Here is a 16,681-nt window from a genome sequence, read left to right as displayed (position 1 = left end):
AGCTCAGGCAATCCACCAGCCTCAGCCCTCCCTAGTGTCAGGGATTACATATGCAATACCATGCCTAATGAGAATTCTTTTAAAAGGAAAAGGATATTGTAAAGAGAAAGATTCCTGTACAGGTACAGATTAGACTAGAGATTCTTACCAACTTAAATTCTATGATGCTCTATGAAAACTAATTGCAAAATAAAGATAGCCACTAGCAGTACCTTCTGCGCATACTCCTCTGGCTTCATATTCTGAACCCGGTCAATAGCTTTATGCATCATCTTCTCACGATACAAATTAACACTTTCACGTTCAACAACTCCTGAGCCCCCACTTGCCACCAATACATAAGTACTTTCATCAGCTCGAGCTCGACCTCGGGCCTATAAAACATCAAAGACAATAATTACTTATGAAATATCCTGGCTCTACCCACATCCCTTTAAAATGAAATATGGGGTGATAATATTCTTTGTCTCATGATTATTATGCTAAAAGCAAAATGCCGCAATAAAAACAACAGAAGTCAAATGGGCTACTGCATTTATTCAGCAATCAATCTGATATACTATTAGATACTGAGTATAGAGCAGTAGGCTAGGGAAGACCTAAAAATTAAGTAACCCAGTAGTTGCTTTGATATAGCTTAATTTCTAGTAGGGAGCTAAGACAAATGTTCAAACAACTGAATTTAAATTTGGGCCATCTAGCAAGTCTATATGCATTCCATTATTTGACTCTTTGAATTCATGTTTATTTAAAAAACACCATCAATACAAAATACAATGAAACTAATCTCTTTAGTGTTACTTACAGAATTTTCTTTTTTTGTTTGGTTTTAATTTCAAACATTTAGATTTATTTGTTGTTGTTAATACTGACCAGCCAATACAGATGTATGTTACTGATCCCCCTTCCTTTTTTTTATATTGAGGTTTTTTTTATTTTCAAAACATATGCAAGGATAATTTTTCAGCATTGAAAAACTTTGTGCTCCAATTTCCTTCTCCTTCTCCCCACTCCTTCCCCTAAATGGCAAATAATCCAATATATGTTAAACATGGTAAAAATATGTTAAATCCAATATAAGCATACATATTTATACAATTATCTTGCTGCACAAGAAAAATCAGATCAAAAAAGAAAAAAATGAGAAATAAAATTCAAGCAAATCCCAACAAAAATAGTAAAAATGCTAACTTACAGGATTTTCTTAGCAATGATTTTATGCTTTAATTTTTTATGCTTTATTTTTATACTTTTTTGTATTTTATATTTTTATACTCTGTGTTACAATTCACTTTATTTTGTAGATTTGGTAGATATTTTTCTTGTCAGGTCTTGGTTTGTTGAAAATTTAGCAGTGGCATATGTGATCATCTTATCTTAAAGGTTCTTTCATAAAAGTTAAAATTTAATATATATTCAGATAAAACACTTTGTCTAACAAATTGGTCTTCTTACAATAAGAGAAGACTAAAGAGGAGGGAAAACTGAGTAAAAATCAATAATACAAATCCTGATGACCTTTTTTAAATTTCTAAAAAGAGGTAGGTATAAAAATAGATGATTCTACTAATCCAGTCTAAGTTATGTTTTGATTTAGAAATCCTTCAGTGTCCTAGAAAATTAAGCTGAATTTTTGATTTCCTTTATAGGCTAATAGTACACTATTTCAAAGTCTGATTCTTTTTGCACAGCAAAATAACTGCTTGGACATGTATACTTATATTGTATTTAATTTATACTTTAACATATTTAACATATATTGGTCAAACTGCCATCTGGGGAAGGGGATGAGAAGGGGAGGGGAAAAATTGAAACAAAAGGTTTGGCAATTGTCAATGCTGTAAAATTACCCATGCTGGGCTGAATCTTTTAATATGTTAACTATATTAAACAAAAATAAAGTTGTTGGTGTATGCTTTCTCATCAGAAAAACAAAGTAAAACAACTGTTGAAACCATTATCCTAGAGGATCCCATGAGCTCCCAACTGTTCACTGATCACCTCAAAGCAGTTAAATTTCAGGTCTATTTTTCTCTTCAATTCCAGTCTCACATCACTAACTTCCTATTATTTATCTCCAGATAGATGTCTTGTAAGCATTTCAAACTTAACATATTCTAAACAGAGACCATTATTTCTTAAGTAAATCCCTCCTTCTCCTGACATCTTTATTTTGGTTAAGGAGACTACAATTCTCACCATCACCCAAAATGTCAATTTGGACCATCCTATTTTTGTCTAGTTTTGTCAGTGTTACTTTCATAACATATTTTACTTCTGTCTTCTCTGTACTCAACATCTTAGTTCATCATCCCTTGTTTGAACTTTAGAAACAGCCTCCTTGTCTCTAGCTTCTTTCTTGTCCAAATTATCATCCATATATCTGATAGACTGATTTCCTTAGACCACAAGCCTGACTAGTTTAGTGTGGCTAGAAAAACTGGTGTCAAGGCTAGGAAGATTTGTGTTAAATCAAATGCTTCTTAACACATACTTCGAATGACCCTGGACAAATCACTTAATCTTTCACTTTTCAGTACTCTGAGCTAGCTATTCTTTATTTTATAGTTTTTTATTTACAAGATATATGCATGGATAATTTTTCAGCATTGACCCTTGCAAAACCTTCTGTTCTAACTTTTCCCCTCCTTCCCCCCTGCCATCTAGGGGGGACCAATACATGTTAAATATATTAAAGTATATGTATACGTGTGTGTGTGTGTGTGTGTATACATACACACATATACATACATATACTGTATATATATATATATACAGTATATGTATACATGTCCATACAGTTATTTTGCTGCATAAGAAAAATCAGACTTAGAAATAAGGTAAAAATAACCTGAGAAGGAAATAAAAAATACAAGCAGACAAAAACAGAGGGAGTGGAAATACTTTGTTTTGCTTCACACTCATTTCCCATAGTTCTTTCGCTGGGTGTAGATAGTTCTCTTCATTATTGAACAAATGGAACTGATTTGGTTCATCTCATTGTTGAAGACAGGCATGTCCATCAGGATTGAGCATCATATAGTATTGCTGCTGAAGTGTATAATGATCATTCTGAGCTATTCTTTAAGATTACAAATTGCTGGAAAAGTGCCAACCCTTATTGGTATAGCACATTCCTCATGTGGGAGTTTATTAGGCTGATGGAGTTGCAGATTTGCTCCTACTTTCCATCTTTATTGATCAAGGGAAACAATTTTTGATACGCTACTTTATTGCTTAACTTGGGTTAAAACATTTAACCTTTTTAGGCTTGAGGTTGCTTCATTAGTAAAATGAGACTATATGAATTCTAAGGTAGCTTTCAGCTCTAATGATCTATTCTTCTATAAACATTTTGCACCGTTTGAAGACAAATATCAAAGTAAAATAGACAAAAGGAAAAACGAATAGAGTATGAAAGAAATTAATTTGACTAAATATACCTGTAACATGGCTATTTCATTGGTGACAAGACCATAACGGATAACAATATTACACTCTTTTATATCCAAGCCTTCTTCAGCTACTGTGGTAGCAATAAGTAGATTTATTTTTCCAGTACGAAAATTATTAATTACTTCCTTTTGTTCATTCTGCAGAAAGAGTTCAAAAAGTTAATTTTTTGTTGTTGAGTGTACTTTTGAGTGTATTTTCCTCATTGGAAGAATTATTATAAATTAAAGCTTGGTATAAATCAAATGCTATTATTAGTTTTGGTCTTTGAGCAAATTAACATCTGATTTTCATTTTGATTATATGATACATTAAAAACATTTTCAATTTTTAATCTAGAAATTGAAAAACTATAATTTTAAGCTATGAAGATGAAATGGTAGGTAAATTGGGGGGATGGAAAAAGTGCCTTTCAATGTGAATATTAGATAATTACTAAAATCACTAAAAAAATTGTAAAGGAAATTTACACTGAATTAATTTCAGAATCTTGGACTTTCAAAAAGTCCAAAATATAGTGGAAAAATATTTGTGTAATTTAATTTTCTTTTTGGTATTAATATTTACATTCTGGAGCTCTCAAACTTTTTTCTAATTTCCTTTCCATAACTTCCACAGATTTCCACTGCCTTCAAATTCCAAGGTAGGGTACTATCATGTCCTATCCAAGCCTTTAAGGATTATACTCCACTTCTTGCCATCACTTTCACATACCAAAACTTCCCTTTTTAAGTATTCTATCCATTCAAGAAATATTCTCTTTTAGCTGGCAGCCATTTTAATAAAAATTTCAGGATAAACCTTAAAAAAATGATGTGAGAGCATATTCTCCTGATTTTGTCTGGGAACAAAATCTCACTTCCTTATACTTTCAAAGGCGAGATAATGAAGAAAGAGATGACAAAAATAGGTCACATTTATATTGCACTTTTCAGTTAGTGGTATTTTAATCTAAAAAACACTTTTAATATAAATTATCGATAAGATAATATAGATGAGAAAAATGACATGTCAGAAAGTCTCCTGACTTACTCAAACACATACTTAAAGTAACTGAGAAAGCTGGGGTTCCAACCTACTTCTTTTATTTCAGATTGAAGGCTCTGTGCCTTGATACTTTTCTAGGAGCAGAAAAATTTATGTACATCTGGTTGCTTTTTTCTTTTTGGTTAAACACAGTTATACTACTTTAGCTTCTCGAGGCCAGAGAGACATTTCATTTTTGTCTTTGTGTCTCCACTGCCTACACCCAGCCAGATTTCAAGACCAAAATTTAAAAAAAAAAAAAAAGCACAAATAATTCACATAGAAATACAATTATAGTAGAGTTTTAGTGTAGTTAATATACTCAGCAGGATACCTGTGTCATGGGTTTAAATTCACTACAATTTCCAGCCCCAATTAGATGGTGAGCTTTTACTCCAACTTCTGCAAATTTTTCAATGTCTTTAATCCACTGAGAGAGAGCAAATGCACTTTGCCGAGTCTTTGTGAAGATTATTCCTCGGGCAACAGATCCATCTGTTTTAGTAAACTCTTCTAGTATGGTATTTCGTAATTTGGTCAGTTTTTCATTTTCATGATCTGGAGTCAAGGCCAGTGTTTTCAATTTTTCCTTATTTTCTTTAGGAAGCAATTAATGAGAAGAAAAAGATCAATTCATTATACAAAAGTAACCAAAAAATTCCTGGAATTAGGAACTGAAAAGTGTCTTGAATAGGATATAAGGTCCAATTAATGTAATTTAGATAGGGCAGAAAATCCAGTCAAAATGATGCTGCTAAAAACCAGCCAGTAGCAAATTCCATGGTAGAAATTTTAGTCATACCATTAAGAAAAAGGGTAAAAATGAAAGATCTCCCTATACTTTTCTCTCTATGATTCTTTGAAGAATCCAAGATAAACATAAATATGCAAATAATTTGTGATTTTTATCAGGATGTGGAATTCTTAGAACCTAGGATTTAGTTAATAAGTTAGAGAAAAGCTTCTCATGAAACAAGAAGATAAAATGAATTGTCCAGTACTACAAAGCTAGCTAAGTTTTAGAGGCAAGATTGAATTCTATATAAACTACTCAAAAGTAGATTCTTCTTACCAAAGAGACAAGCATATGTGAATCAAGCATGAATTCAAATTCAAAAAACACTTATTATATATTATTATATGCAGTGTAGGGCAGCTAGGTGACAGAGCAGATAAGAAAACTGGGTATGAAAGCAGGAATTTTCTTGCATTCAAATCTGGCCTCAAGATACTAACTGTGAGACCCTAGACAAGATACTTAACTCTGTCTGCTTCAGTTCTGCATCTCTAAAATGAGCTAGAGAAGTAAATAGCAAAGTACTCCACTATCTTGAAAAGAAAATCCCAAAAGATGAAATGGACATAACTTAAATAGACTGAGCAACAACATATGCAATGTGTTATGCTAGGCCATTAGGAATATAAAGATAAAAAAATGGAGCTTAAGTAACTCCACTATCTTGAAAAGAAAATCCCAAAAGATGAAATGGACATAACTTAAATAGACTGAGCAACAACATATGCAATGTGTTATGCTAGGCCATTAGGAATATAAAGATAAAAAATGGAGCTTACAAACATAGGCAAATAATGTATAATAATATATGTATGTTCACAAATAAATATTATACAAGATTAAGTTATACAAACTCTTGAGTTTGATAAAGGCAAAGAAGAGATTCAAGCTGGAAAATTTAAGGAGATATAACACTTTCAGTTTGGGTGATTAAAGAAAGGTTTTTAAGGGGAAAATGGCATCTGATCTAAGAAAGATTTCAGTAAACAGAGCTGCAGAGTATGCTCCAGGAATAGAGGAACAGCTTGAATGACTGTTCAGAGACAACAAAGTATAAGAAAAGATTGGAGAACAGAAAAAAAGTTTCTTGCAGTTGGAAATTGAGAATGTGTCAAGAAAAGTGATCAGGCTTTGAACTAATCTATATCATTATATGGAGCTATACTATTGGTGAGAGGCAGATTTTTCAAGTTAATGTTAATTTTTTAAAATTTTAACTTAATGTTAATTTTGAATTAGATTTGAATTGGAATTGACTTCAGAGGTCATGTATTCTAAAGTACACTTGCCTCATTTTCCTTCTACAACTTCTTGAACCTAGCCTTCAATGGAAAACATCAAATGAAGAAGAAAAACCATGATCTCCTAAAGTAGCCCATTCCACTTTTTGATCGTTTCAATTGTTAAACCAAGAATGTTTTTCTTAAAACAAATTTAATTCAACTTCTTTGCAATTTAAACAAAAATTGACACTTACTATAAAATAAGTTTAGAAGAAAGATATCTGTTTCATCCAATTTCAATGGTTTCCTTTTACTGTCATCCTCCTCTTCCTCCTCTTCACTGTCAGATTCTTGGGCAGCATTCTTCTTTTCCCTTTCATCATTATAGAAGCTTTTGAGATGGTGGTATGCATCGATCATTCGGATTGTGTCATTGATTTGTAAGGCCTCATTGTATTTCCTCAAATGCTCTGCACAAACACGCTCTTTGCGATTCCCTTCTTTTGCAGCTTTAAAAAGAAATCGTGACATAAAATAAATTATTCCCTAGAGCCATACATGTTATACACATGCCATAAAAAAAAAATGCTAGCTCTTCCCCAAATATGTTCCACTTTGTGGCCAATCCCTCATGCAGCCATATCTGATATAACGAGTTGAAGTTTTCTAGACTCTGTAGGTATTTTAAAAGCATAAATGTGTATTAGTGATGTTTCTAAATCAGTACCAGGCATGGCCTATGGAAAGGGGCAGTGTCGGACATTTCTAAAAAGTCTGACAGAATCTGAGGCTATCATCACTCCCAAATAGGCTTTTTCTGCCAATATGACGACAGACAAAAGGAACAGTGCTCTTGAGCTGATTACTAATGAAGTTGGTGTGCCAATAGGACATCTGATGACCAAAGATGACCACAGCTGTGGGCCTTGCCCCAGCTACAACCCCCTCTACCACCTTCTCCCTCTGCTTTCACACTATAATTCTCTATAACTGAGGCTTGTAAAAAGAAGCTCTCACATACACAAAAATGACTTTCCAACTTATATACATATATATTTTTATGTGGGTACACACATATTTATACAGTTCACATACAGGCAAGGCATATAATTGAGCTATATGTGCATTATATACATATTTGTGTCCACATGCACATATAGCACATATAATTCTGCTACATATGTGCATGTAAATATTTACTATATTTAGGCATATGCTATATATATATATATATATACATATATATATATATATATAGTGCACTAATATACTATACTTAGGTATAAATGGATACACACTTACATATATACACACACAAATATGCATGCATATATACACACTGATGCAACCATGGATATATCTATCTCTATATTTATATCTGTATCTAATCTGTGTAGGCTGCCACACATATATAATGTATATTGTGTGTGTATATACATAATATATATATATATATCATATACATATATATAATATGCATGAATATATATATATATATATACTAGCAAGAAGCTGCCTCTGAATGAATGGAATCATTAAGACACTTTCTCCCAGTGTTATTAGCCCAATTGGTGTTCTTTCTGATTCTATGATTCTGCTGCACTGCTTTTCCTCTTGTGCAAACATTGTGGACCCAGGAAACTATAACAGTGCTGTCTCACTCCACTAGAAACTCTGCATTAGGAGGTGGCCTAGTAACATGGGAAAAGGTGGCTGATTTGGAGTCTGAGACCCTCTGCTGAGCCCCATCTCCACTTCTGCCACTTACTGCCTGTGTGTCATTGGTCAAGTCACAATCTCTTTATGGCTCAAGTTCATCTTTTGAAAAATGAGAGGATAGATGAATTCAGTTCTTCTGGATTTGCAGGGATCGCTTAAGGATTAAAATACCCCTAATACCTACTGAACCCTGGGGTTGTAGTATACTAGCTGATTCCAGAAACTGCTGTAATAACAAGGGCTTGGGCTGCAATGTGTTACCTCTCCTGAAGCAGTTTGGCTACACTGCTTCAAGTAATACCGGGGAAACACAACAAACACTGGGGGAGATGTGCGAGGTCTATTTGTTTTATTATAAACTTGTTATATTTATCTTGAAGGCTTTTAGGGAGAAGCATAACAAGAAGATAATAAGTATTAAATATGAATTTCTGAAACGTTATTATAATAAATCAAATTAAAAGGTAATGAGTAAAAACCCAAATTACCTCTTTTTTCCTGGTGAATGACCCAATGTTCATAGGTTTGTGTCCCAAAATCAGATGTTGGGTTCATTTGACAAAAAGTATGAATATTTGTCATTATTTCTAGAAGTTTCTTTTTAAAGGGATTCTAAAAATAAAATAATAAAACAATCATAACTTTTATATTGATGACTTTCCTGTATTAAAATATCTATATTACCATGAAATATTTACTTAGGAAAAGAAAAGGCCACATTTCTGATGATCTGTGGTAGCAGCAGCAGTAGTAGTAGCAGTAGTAGCAGTAGCAATGGTAGTAATAATAGTAGTAGTAGTAGCAGCAGTAGCAATGGTGGTGGTAGTAGTAGTAGTAGTAGTAGTAGTAGTAGCAATGGTGATAATAGTAGTAGTAGTAGTAGTAGTAGTAGTAGCAGCAGCAATAGTAATAGAAGTAGTAGCAGTAGCAATGGTGGTAGTAGTAGTATTAGTAGCAGCAGCAGTAGTAGTAGCACTAGTAGCAGTAGCAATGGTGATAGTAGCAATAGTAGTAGCAGCAGCAGCAGCAATAGTAGCACTAGTAGCAGTAGCAATGGTGATAGTAGTAGTAGTAGTAGTAGTAGTAGCAGCAGCAGTAGCAATAGTAGTAGAAGTAGTAGCAGTAGCAATGGCGATAGTAGTAGTAGTAGTAGTAGTAGTAACAGCAGCAGTAATAGTAGCAGTAGTAACAGTAGCAATGGTGATAGTAGCAGTAGTAGCAGCAGCAGCAGCAATAGTAGTAGAAGTAGTAGCAGTAGCAATGGTGGTGGTAATAGTAGTAGTAGTATCAGTAGTAGCAGTAGCAATGGTGGTAGTAGTAGTAGTAGTAGTAGTAGTAGCAGCAGCAGTAATAGTAGCAGTAGTAGCAATAGCAATGGTGGTGGTAGTAGTAGTAGCAGAAGCAGTAGTAGTAGCAATAGTAGAAGTAGCAATGGTGGTGGTAGTAGTAGTAGTAGCAGCAGCAGTAATAGTAGCAGTAGCAGTAGCAATGGTGGTAGTAGTAGTATTAGTAGCAGCAGCAGTAGTAGTAGCACTAGTAGCAGTAGCAATGGTGATAGTAGCAATAGTAGTAGCAGCAGCAGCAGTAGTAGTAGCATTAGTAGCAGTAGCAATGGTGATAGTAGTAGTAGTAGTAGCAGTAGCAATGGTGATAGTAGTAGTAGTAGTAGTAGTAGCAGCAGCAGCAGCAATAGTAGTAGAAGTAGTAGCAGTAGCAATGGCGGTAGTAGTAGTAGTAGTAACAGCAGCAGTAATAGTAGCAGTAGCAATGGTGATAGTAGTAGTAGTAGTAGTAGCAGCAGCAGCAGCAATAGTAGTAGAAGTAGTAGCAGTAGCAATGGCGGTAGTAGTAGTAGTAGTAGCAGCAGCAGTAATAGTAGCAGTAGCAATGGTGATAGTAGTAGTAGTAGTAGTAGCAGCAGCAGCAGCAATAGTAGTAGAAGTAGTAGCAGTAGCAATGGTGGTAGTAGTAGTAGTAGTAGTAGCAGCAGTAGTAGTAGAAGTAGTAGCGGTAGCAATGGTGATAGTAGTAGTAGTAGAAAACTAGCATACACACACACACACACACACACACACACACACACACACACACACAGTGCCAGACTTATGTTACAAAGGGCCAGGCATTATACAAAGCACTTTATAATTAGTACCTAATTTTATCCTCACAACAACCCTGTGAGGTAGCTGTTATTATTATTGCCACTCTACAGTTAAGGAAAATGAGGCAGATATCAATTAAGTGACTTGGTCACATAGCTAGAAAGTGTCTGAAGCCAGATTTGAACTTGAGTTTTCCTGATCCCAGATCCAGCTCTCTATATTCAATTAGCTGTCCAATATATGTCTATGTGAATATATGTTCTTTTTCTCTTTTTGTATCCCTCTTATATTCTACTCTCTTTTTCCCTCTTCGTCCTGACTTCCCATTTTTCTGTCACACACAGAATGTATATTGCCCCTGTTGGAATAGGCAATCCAATAGTTTCAAATAGTAGCTAATAAATAACAAATAATTTTCATATTTGGAAGGAAAGACTATAATTATACTTAAGGAAAACATTTCTCTTTAAAGAAATTATTTCACTTTTATTTTTCAGCAACTTAAAGAATTAAAGATTAGTAGAAAAACATTTTTTAACTTCTTAAAAATCAGGAATTATTCTCATACAAGTGAGAAACAGAAACTGGAATTCAATCCATCAGGACTGACAAATGAAACAACCAAAGGAGGGAAGAACAGTAGTGTTAATGAAATTATTATTTAAATTAATGTATCTGTTAAGATATTTTTAAAATATTAAGTAAAATATATAATGATTTTGAATAAAAGAAATTTCAAATAATGATTCTAAGTAGACTTGGAAACAATATAAAAACCTACTAGGTCAAATACATATTGGTCTAAGTTTTTAATCTTATGCATAAAATTATTGACTATCTATGAAATCATAATGGCCCAAACTCAAGTATGTATTTATGGCATCTCAGTGAAGTGAATTAATTGTAAATGTAATGGCTGAAGTTGACTGAATCTATCAGTTATTTACATCCAGCCCAAAAGGAAGTAACTCAAGAAGATGCTATGTGCTTATACCTTATCAGATGAAGAATACCTCTACTGAATTAATCAATCAAGGACATTGGTTGAATGGATTTAGTTGCTACTTGTGGATTTTCTACAAGAGTAAAATCAGTTAGAATTTAGCATTACTATATCTAGAAGCCTAGAGAAAAGAATAGTTCTAGTTTGAGATCAAATCACTTAAGAGAAGAAAAGCCTCTGACTCTGCCTGCTCCACCCCCAATCTGTTTAGACACAAGGTCCTTATGAACGTGAAAGTTTGGAAGAATTAATCTTGGAAAGTTTTGGAAGAATTCTTATAGATATTCTCATATTTTCTTCAGAAAAGCCAATGAAACTGTTTGCATTTGGATTCTAAGACAAATTATACATGATGAGAACTCTACAGAGAGCCCAGAAAAATCTATATCTTAGGATTATAAGGGGAATTTACAGAGGGCCCCATGAAGGAAAGGAAAAGACTTTTAACAAAATAATTTTTAGGAGTTGTAAAGTTAGTCACTTTGCCAAATTGCCAAATTCTTGAAAGCTCACTTTCCTCTGGACTTTGTATATACTTAAAGCTCCAGTTTGGAGGGATGTTTTTATCCAACTAACTCTACTACTCTACTATTTATTACCTTAGTTATTACCCATTTCTAAAAGCCAATTAAGTCTGGCTGGCTAATTGATATTAATGGATAATCAACAAGAAAACCACATTGGTGAGAGCTCATGTACAGCTCTTCAGAGTTCCCTTGAACCCCAAGGCAAAAAGCAATTGATCTACCAGTGCAAATGAAGTTCAGGCACACACTCCACAAATGAATATAAATCCTTTATTTTTCACTGAGTAATGTTTTCTTCAAAAATCTAAAGAAGTTTGCAGATCATTGTATCCCAGGTAGTACAGTGCAAAAGAATACTGGGTCTGAACTAAAATACAAATCCTATCTCAGGCACTTACTAATTGTATGATACTTAGCAAATTTATCTGCTTCACTTTACTCAAATGTAAAATGGGGAAATAATAGCACCTTCTTTCCAGGATTGGATCAAATGACATAATAATTGTAAAGAATTTAGTATGTAGTAAATGCTATATAAATGTTATTTATCACTATTATTGCTATTTTAGAATCTTTGGAAGAGTAAAAATGTTTTAGCTTAACAATAACAATAACAAGGATAAAGTGAATGGTTACCCTAAATTTAGTCTGCCAATAGTCTCTGACAGTCTATTTAGCCAAAAATGAAAAAAAAGAAAAAATTTCCTATAGTTTTTTCCCCCAGCTATCAATGCATAATAGCAAAATGAAGTTTTATTTTCTAATAGTTTTGGGTGATGATGTTTTTGGAGGGAAGGGTAAAACAACCTGTATACTTTTTTAATCTGAAATAATGATTACTTTCAATTTTAAAAATACCATGTGTACAAAGACAGTATAAAAATTTCTAAACCTACTTCTCTGTTGTCATCTGCAATCACAAACTTCTTATAAGGCTCCTTCACTTGTTCTTTTAAAAGGGCAGCATTTTCTTTAACAGTGATAATTGTAGATGCGTCAAGATTTGCACATATCTGTAAAAAAGAAAAATTTTCAATACTTAAATGATTACTCTTCATTCACATATTGGATTCAATTTGGCATAGTTTTTCTCTTCAAGAGCTCGTCAACATTCCTTACTTGCCTTGCTTGCTTCCACGTGCTTCAGGCATGCTCTCCAGCTAAGCAAACGCCCAAACAGTTGCCTCAGTCTGAGTATATATATCCCCCTGCTCACTTCTTCCAGATACACACTGTTGCTTGATGCCCTGGAATAATTCCATTCCCAAGCTGAACCTCTATGGGCAACAATAACCTAACTGAACTCACTCCTCAGTGATTAACAGACTTTCCTCTTCATCCAAGTGATTCGGAAACTTAGACTGCCAATGTTCAAACCCTGCCATTCCTCTCACTTTTTAACCCCCTCAACCAGGATTTGGGGTGGTTGTAGGAGAGGGGTCCTGGAGCAAGCTCCAACCAGCTTGTGAAAACTAACTGTAAAATTTTCAGTGTGAGCATTTACACTTCAGAATCAGCAAATGCTCCAATTCAGAGTTTCATATTTTCTTTTTGTTAATTGTCTAGACTTAACTGATGGAGAAGTTGATAATATAGACTAAACTTAATAATATGCCACATACATATTGTTTTTTTTTCTCAGAAAGCCAGTTGTTATTTATTTACCAACACATTCCTACAATTTCACTCTTAGCTTCCACTTCATCTTCACATTGTAGGAGATGGAATACCCCTTGTGTGTCTCTGCCACTTTAAGGCATCCTCTATCATCCCAACTCAATAACCTCTCCTCCTTTAAGATTCTTTCAATCCACATTTAATGTGCAATTAACTTCCAGCATATTTCCCCCTCCTTCCTCAATGGATTCAGTGCCTGGCTTTTTTCTCTACTCTCCAACTCCTAGGAGATTTCAAGATCCATATTGATTTCTCTTCAAACATCCTAAGCATTCAGTTCAATTTATTCACTTTCTATGAGCCAGTCTTCCATCCCACCATATACACATATACAGAGATGACCATATTCTCAATCTTGCTATCACCCACAAATGTACCACACTCATTTTCACAAACTCTAAAATTTATCAAATCAGAATCTATTGTCATCCCACTTTTTTTTTACATGTAGCTTCAAAACCTGTCCTTCCTTACCAAGATATCTAGTTGGTTCACTGGATCTCTATCAAGGATAGACTTGGAGGGAGGAAGACTTGAATTCAAATCTGGGGTTTGAAACCCTAACTAGGTGTGTGATCCTGGGTAAGTCACTTCATATGTTTTCATCAGTTTCCTCAACTATAAAATGAGGTACCTTCAGGTTGTTGTGAGGAAGAAAAATGACATCATATTTATAAAAGTGCTCTACAAACTTTCAAGTGCCATAATGGAATGCTAACTGGTATTATAATGCTCTCCAATCCTTTTTTTTTTCTGAGACTATCATCCTCTGTGCTAGCTATGTTCTTCTTCCTTCCCCATTTTGACACCATGATGAACTCTTTCAATGCTTCACTATATCTTTCTTCCCCTGAATCTCTCGTCCCCTTATCCTACTGTAGATTTTGCTCTGTCAAGAATCAACCGTGGATGCCCCATCCTCTGCCTTCATTCTAATGCATGTGCTAATGAATGGAGATGGAGAAAATTACAAAACTGTGTTCATTGCATCCACAAATTCTTTAAGCCACTAATAAAAAAAAAAAAAACACCACTAATGTGTTATGGCTTTGGTTTGAGGTTTGTCACATTGCTGGTTTAACACTATAAAAAATAACAACTTGGGTAAGGGAACGAAAATACAGATATAAAAAACAGATTTGTGTTCCACTAAATTTGCTGAATTCAATTTATGATACAAAACTTAATAACTTAATCTATGATTTCTTAATTTAGAGCCTTGTATGGAACAGATTACTGATCAGAGAAGGTCATCAGGTCTGTTTTTCTCTCCATTCTTTTTTTTTCCTTGCAAAACTGATAGGATAGTGCTATTTTTTTTTTTGTTTTATATTCAGAACATTGAAGATCACCTCAAATAGAAAGCAAAACCAAGGGAATATCATGTTTTCAAACATTCATGTGAGTGGGGAATAATATCATCCTTCCAGTATAAAGTGGAAGCTTTCATACTTAATAAAGTGTACCTTTGCTGATGAACGTTTCTATGCATGGCTATGAAGCAAGCTATGGTGGGGTGAAGAAGTAGGTCATGAGAAATGAGTAAATTGAACTGAGAGCTTAGGGTGTTTGAGGAAATACCAGCATAGATCTTGAAGTCCCCTAGTAGGAGGGCGGGAGTTGCAGAGGAGAGAAAGACTATGAACTAGGAATTAATGTTATTAAGTTTACAAAAACATACACTTGAATAGCCTTTCACATTTTGTAAAGCACTTTCAAAGACCATTTGGGCTTCACAAAAACAATATAATCCAGGTAGGGCAGGCATTATTATCCCCTTTTTACAGAGGAGGAAGTGGCAGCTTAAAGAAATTAAGTGTTTTGCTTCAGTTCACACACAAGTCCTACTGAAGCTGTGACTCAAATCTCAAATCTTGCAAGCGGCAAGTCTCAGATTTTAACTTGTCTTTTTATGATAAGTATGGTGCTTTTCCCAATATACCGCAATGCTTTTCTGCTAAAAAAAAAAAAAAAAAAAAAGACATTATTTTTATCCCAGGTTATTATATATGGTAGTCTTCCATAATACATGTGATAAGGTTCTCTTTCAAATACAAATGGGTGGTGCAGCTAGGTGGTGCAGTGGATAGAACACCAGCTCTGAAGTTAGGAGGACTTGAGTTTAAATCTGATCTCAGACACTTGATACTTCTTGGCTGTGTGACCCTGGGCAAGTCACTTAACCCCAATTGCCTCAGAAAAAAAAATAAAATAAAAAACAAATATAAACAGGTGAATCAGTGCTTTGCAGGTTACCTATGCAATTTTTTTCTGTGTATAAATATTAATTTCTCTTAAATATAAATCACTGAACACTTCCTTTATATTTATTATATTAAGCAGTAGGGAATAAAAATTAAAATTTCAAACCAACACATCAGTAAAAATTAAAATGTATAATTTATCTTTGAACTGGACCTATGATTTCATTAACAGGAAAGAACTGGAACAATGCAGCAAAGAAACTTCCTTTGCAATTTATAGCCTAAGAAAATTACTGTGGTCAGTAAGAGCCGAAGTGACTTACTTGACTGACCATTATACCACCAGCCATTAGGTCAAAGGCAGTATTTGAACCCAGGTCTTCCTAATCACAAGGCCAGTTCTCAATCCACTATATGACACTGCTTCTTCTAAAAGTATATAAAATTACTTTTAAATTACTCACTTTCAAAGTCATTACTCACTTTTAAAATATGTTCTTCAGCTTTTGATTGCTTTTTGGCTCCTCCCACACCAGGTGAAGCTGTCAGTCCAAGTATTTGAGGTTGAGGTACCACTGGCTTATTTTCCTTCTTGAATCGACAATTCTTAATCTTTTGTTTCAGATAACGTGTCATTATGTTATTATAAACAGCTTCTTTGTGGGTATGATGGCATTCATCAATAATAATAAGGGAAAAATCTAGAAATAAAATTAAAACTGTTCAAATTATTCTTTCAAATGAACTTCTCTAAATCCAAAATATCATATCACAATTTTTAAACCACATCAAAATGTTTTTAATATATTTTGTGGGGGGATATTTTTGGTTATTAATTAGAGTAGTGACATTTCATTTGTCACAGAATAATAATATGATTTTTCAGATAACAATTATTGTCTTATAGATTTCATAAAATTTAATGCTAGAGGGGACCTTATTGGTCATCAA

At 33.9% G+C, this 16,681-nt stretch overlaps 1 protein-coding gene across 1 annotated transcript in view; it reads right to left on the bottom strand.

Moving 5' to 3' along the window:
* IFIH1 (interferon induced with helicase C domain 1) overlaps positions 1 to 16,681 on the bottom strand; it is a 90,552-nt gene that overhangs the window by 11,032 nt on the left and 62,839 nt on the right. The window contains exons 7-13 of the mRNA XM_051986260.1: positions 16,214 to 16,431; positions 12,746 to 12,862; positions 8,706 to 8,829; positions 6,753 to 7,007; positions 4,814 to 5,076; positions 3,444 to 3,593; positions 213 to 374 (exon numbers count right to left, since the gene is read on the bottom strand). Of these exons, the coding sequence (XP_051842220.1) occupies positions 213 to 374; positions 3,444 to 3,593; positions 4,814 to 5,076; positions 6,753 to 7,007; positions 8,706 to 8,829; positions 12,746 to 12,862; positions 16,214 to 16,431 (1,289 nt within the window). The remainder of the gene's footprint in view (positions 1 to 212; positions 375 to 3,443; positions 3,594 to 4,813; positions 5,077 to 6,752; positions 7,008 to 8,705; positions 8,830 to 12,745; positions 12,863 to 16,213; positions 16,432 to 16,681) is intronic.

Source organism: Antechinus flavipes, chromosome 3 (genome assembly GCF_016432865.1).
Source record: "Antechinus flavipes isolate AdamAnt ecotype Samford, QLD, Australia chromosome 3, AdamAnt_v2, whole genome shotgun sequence".
Taxonomy (NCBI): Eukaryota; Metazoa; Chordata; class Mammalia; order Dasyuromorphia; family Dasyuridae; genus Antechinus; species Antechinus flavipes.
This window is presented reverse-complemented; position numbering and strand designations above follow the sequence as displayed.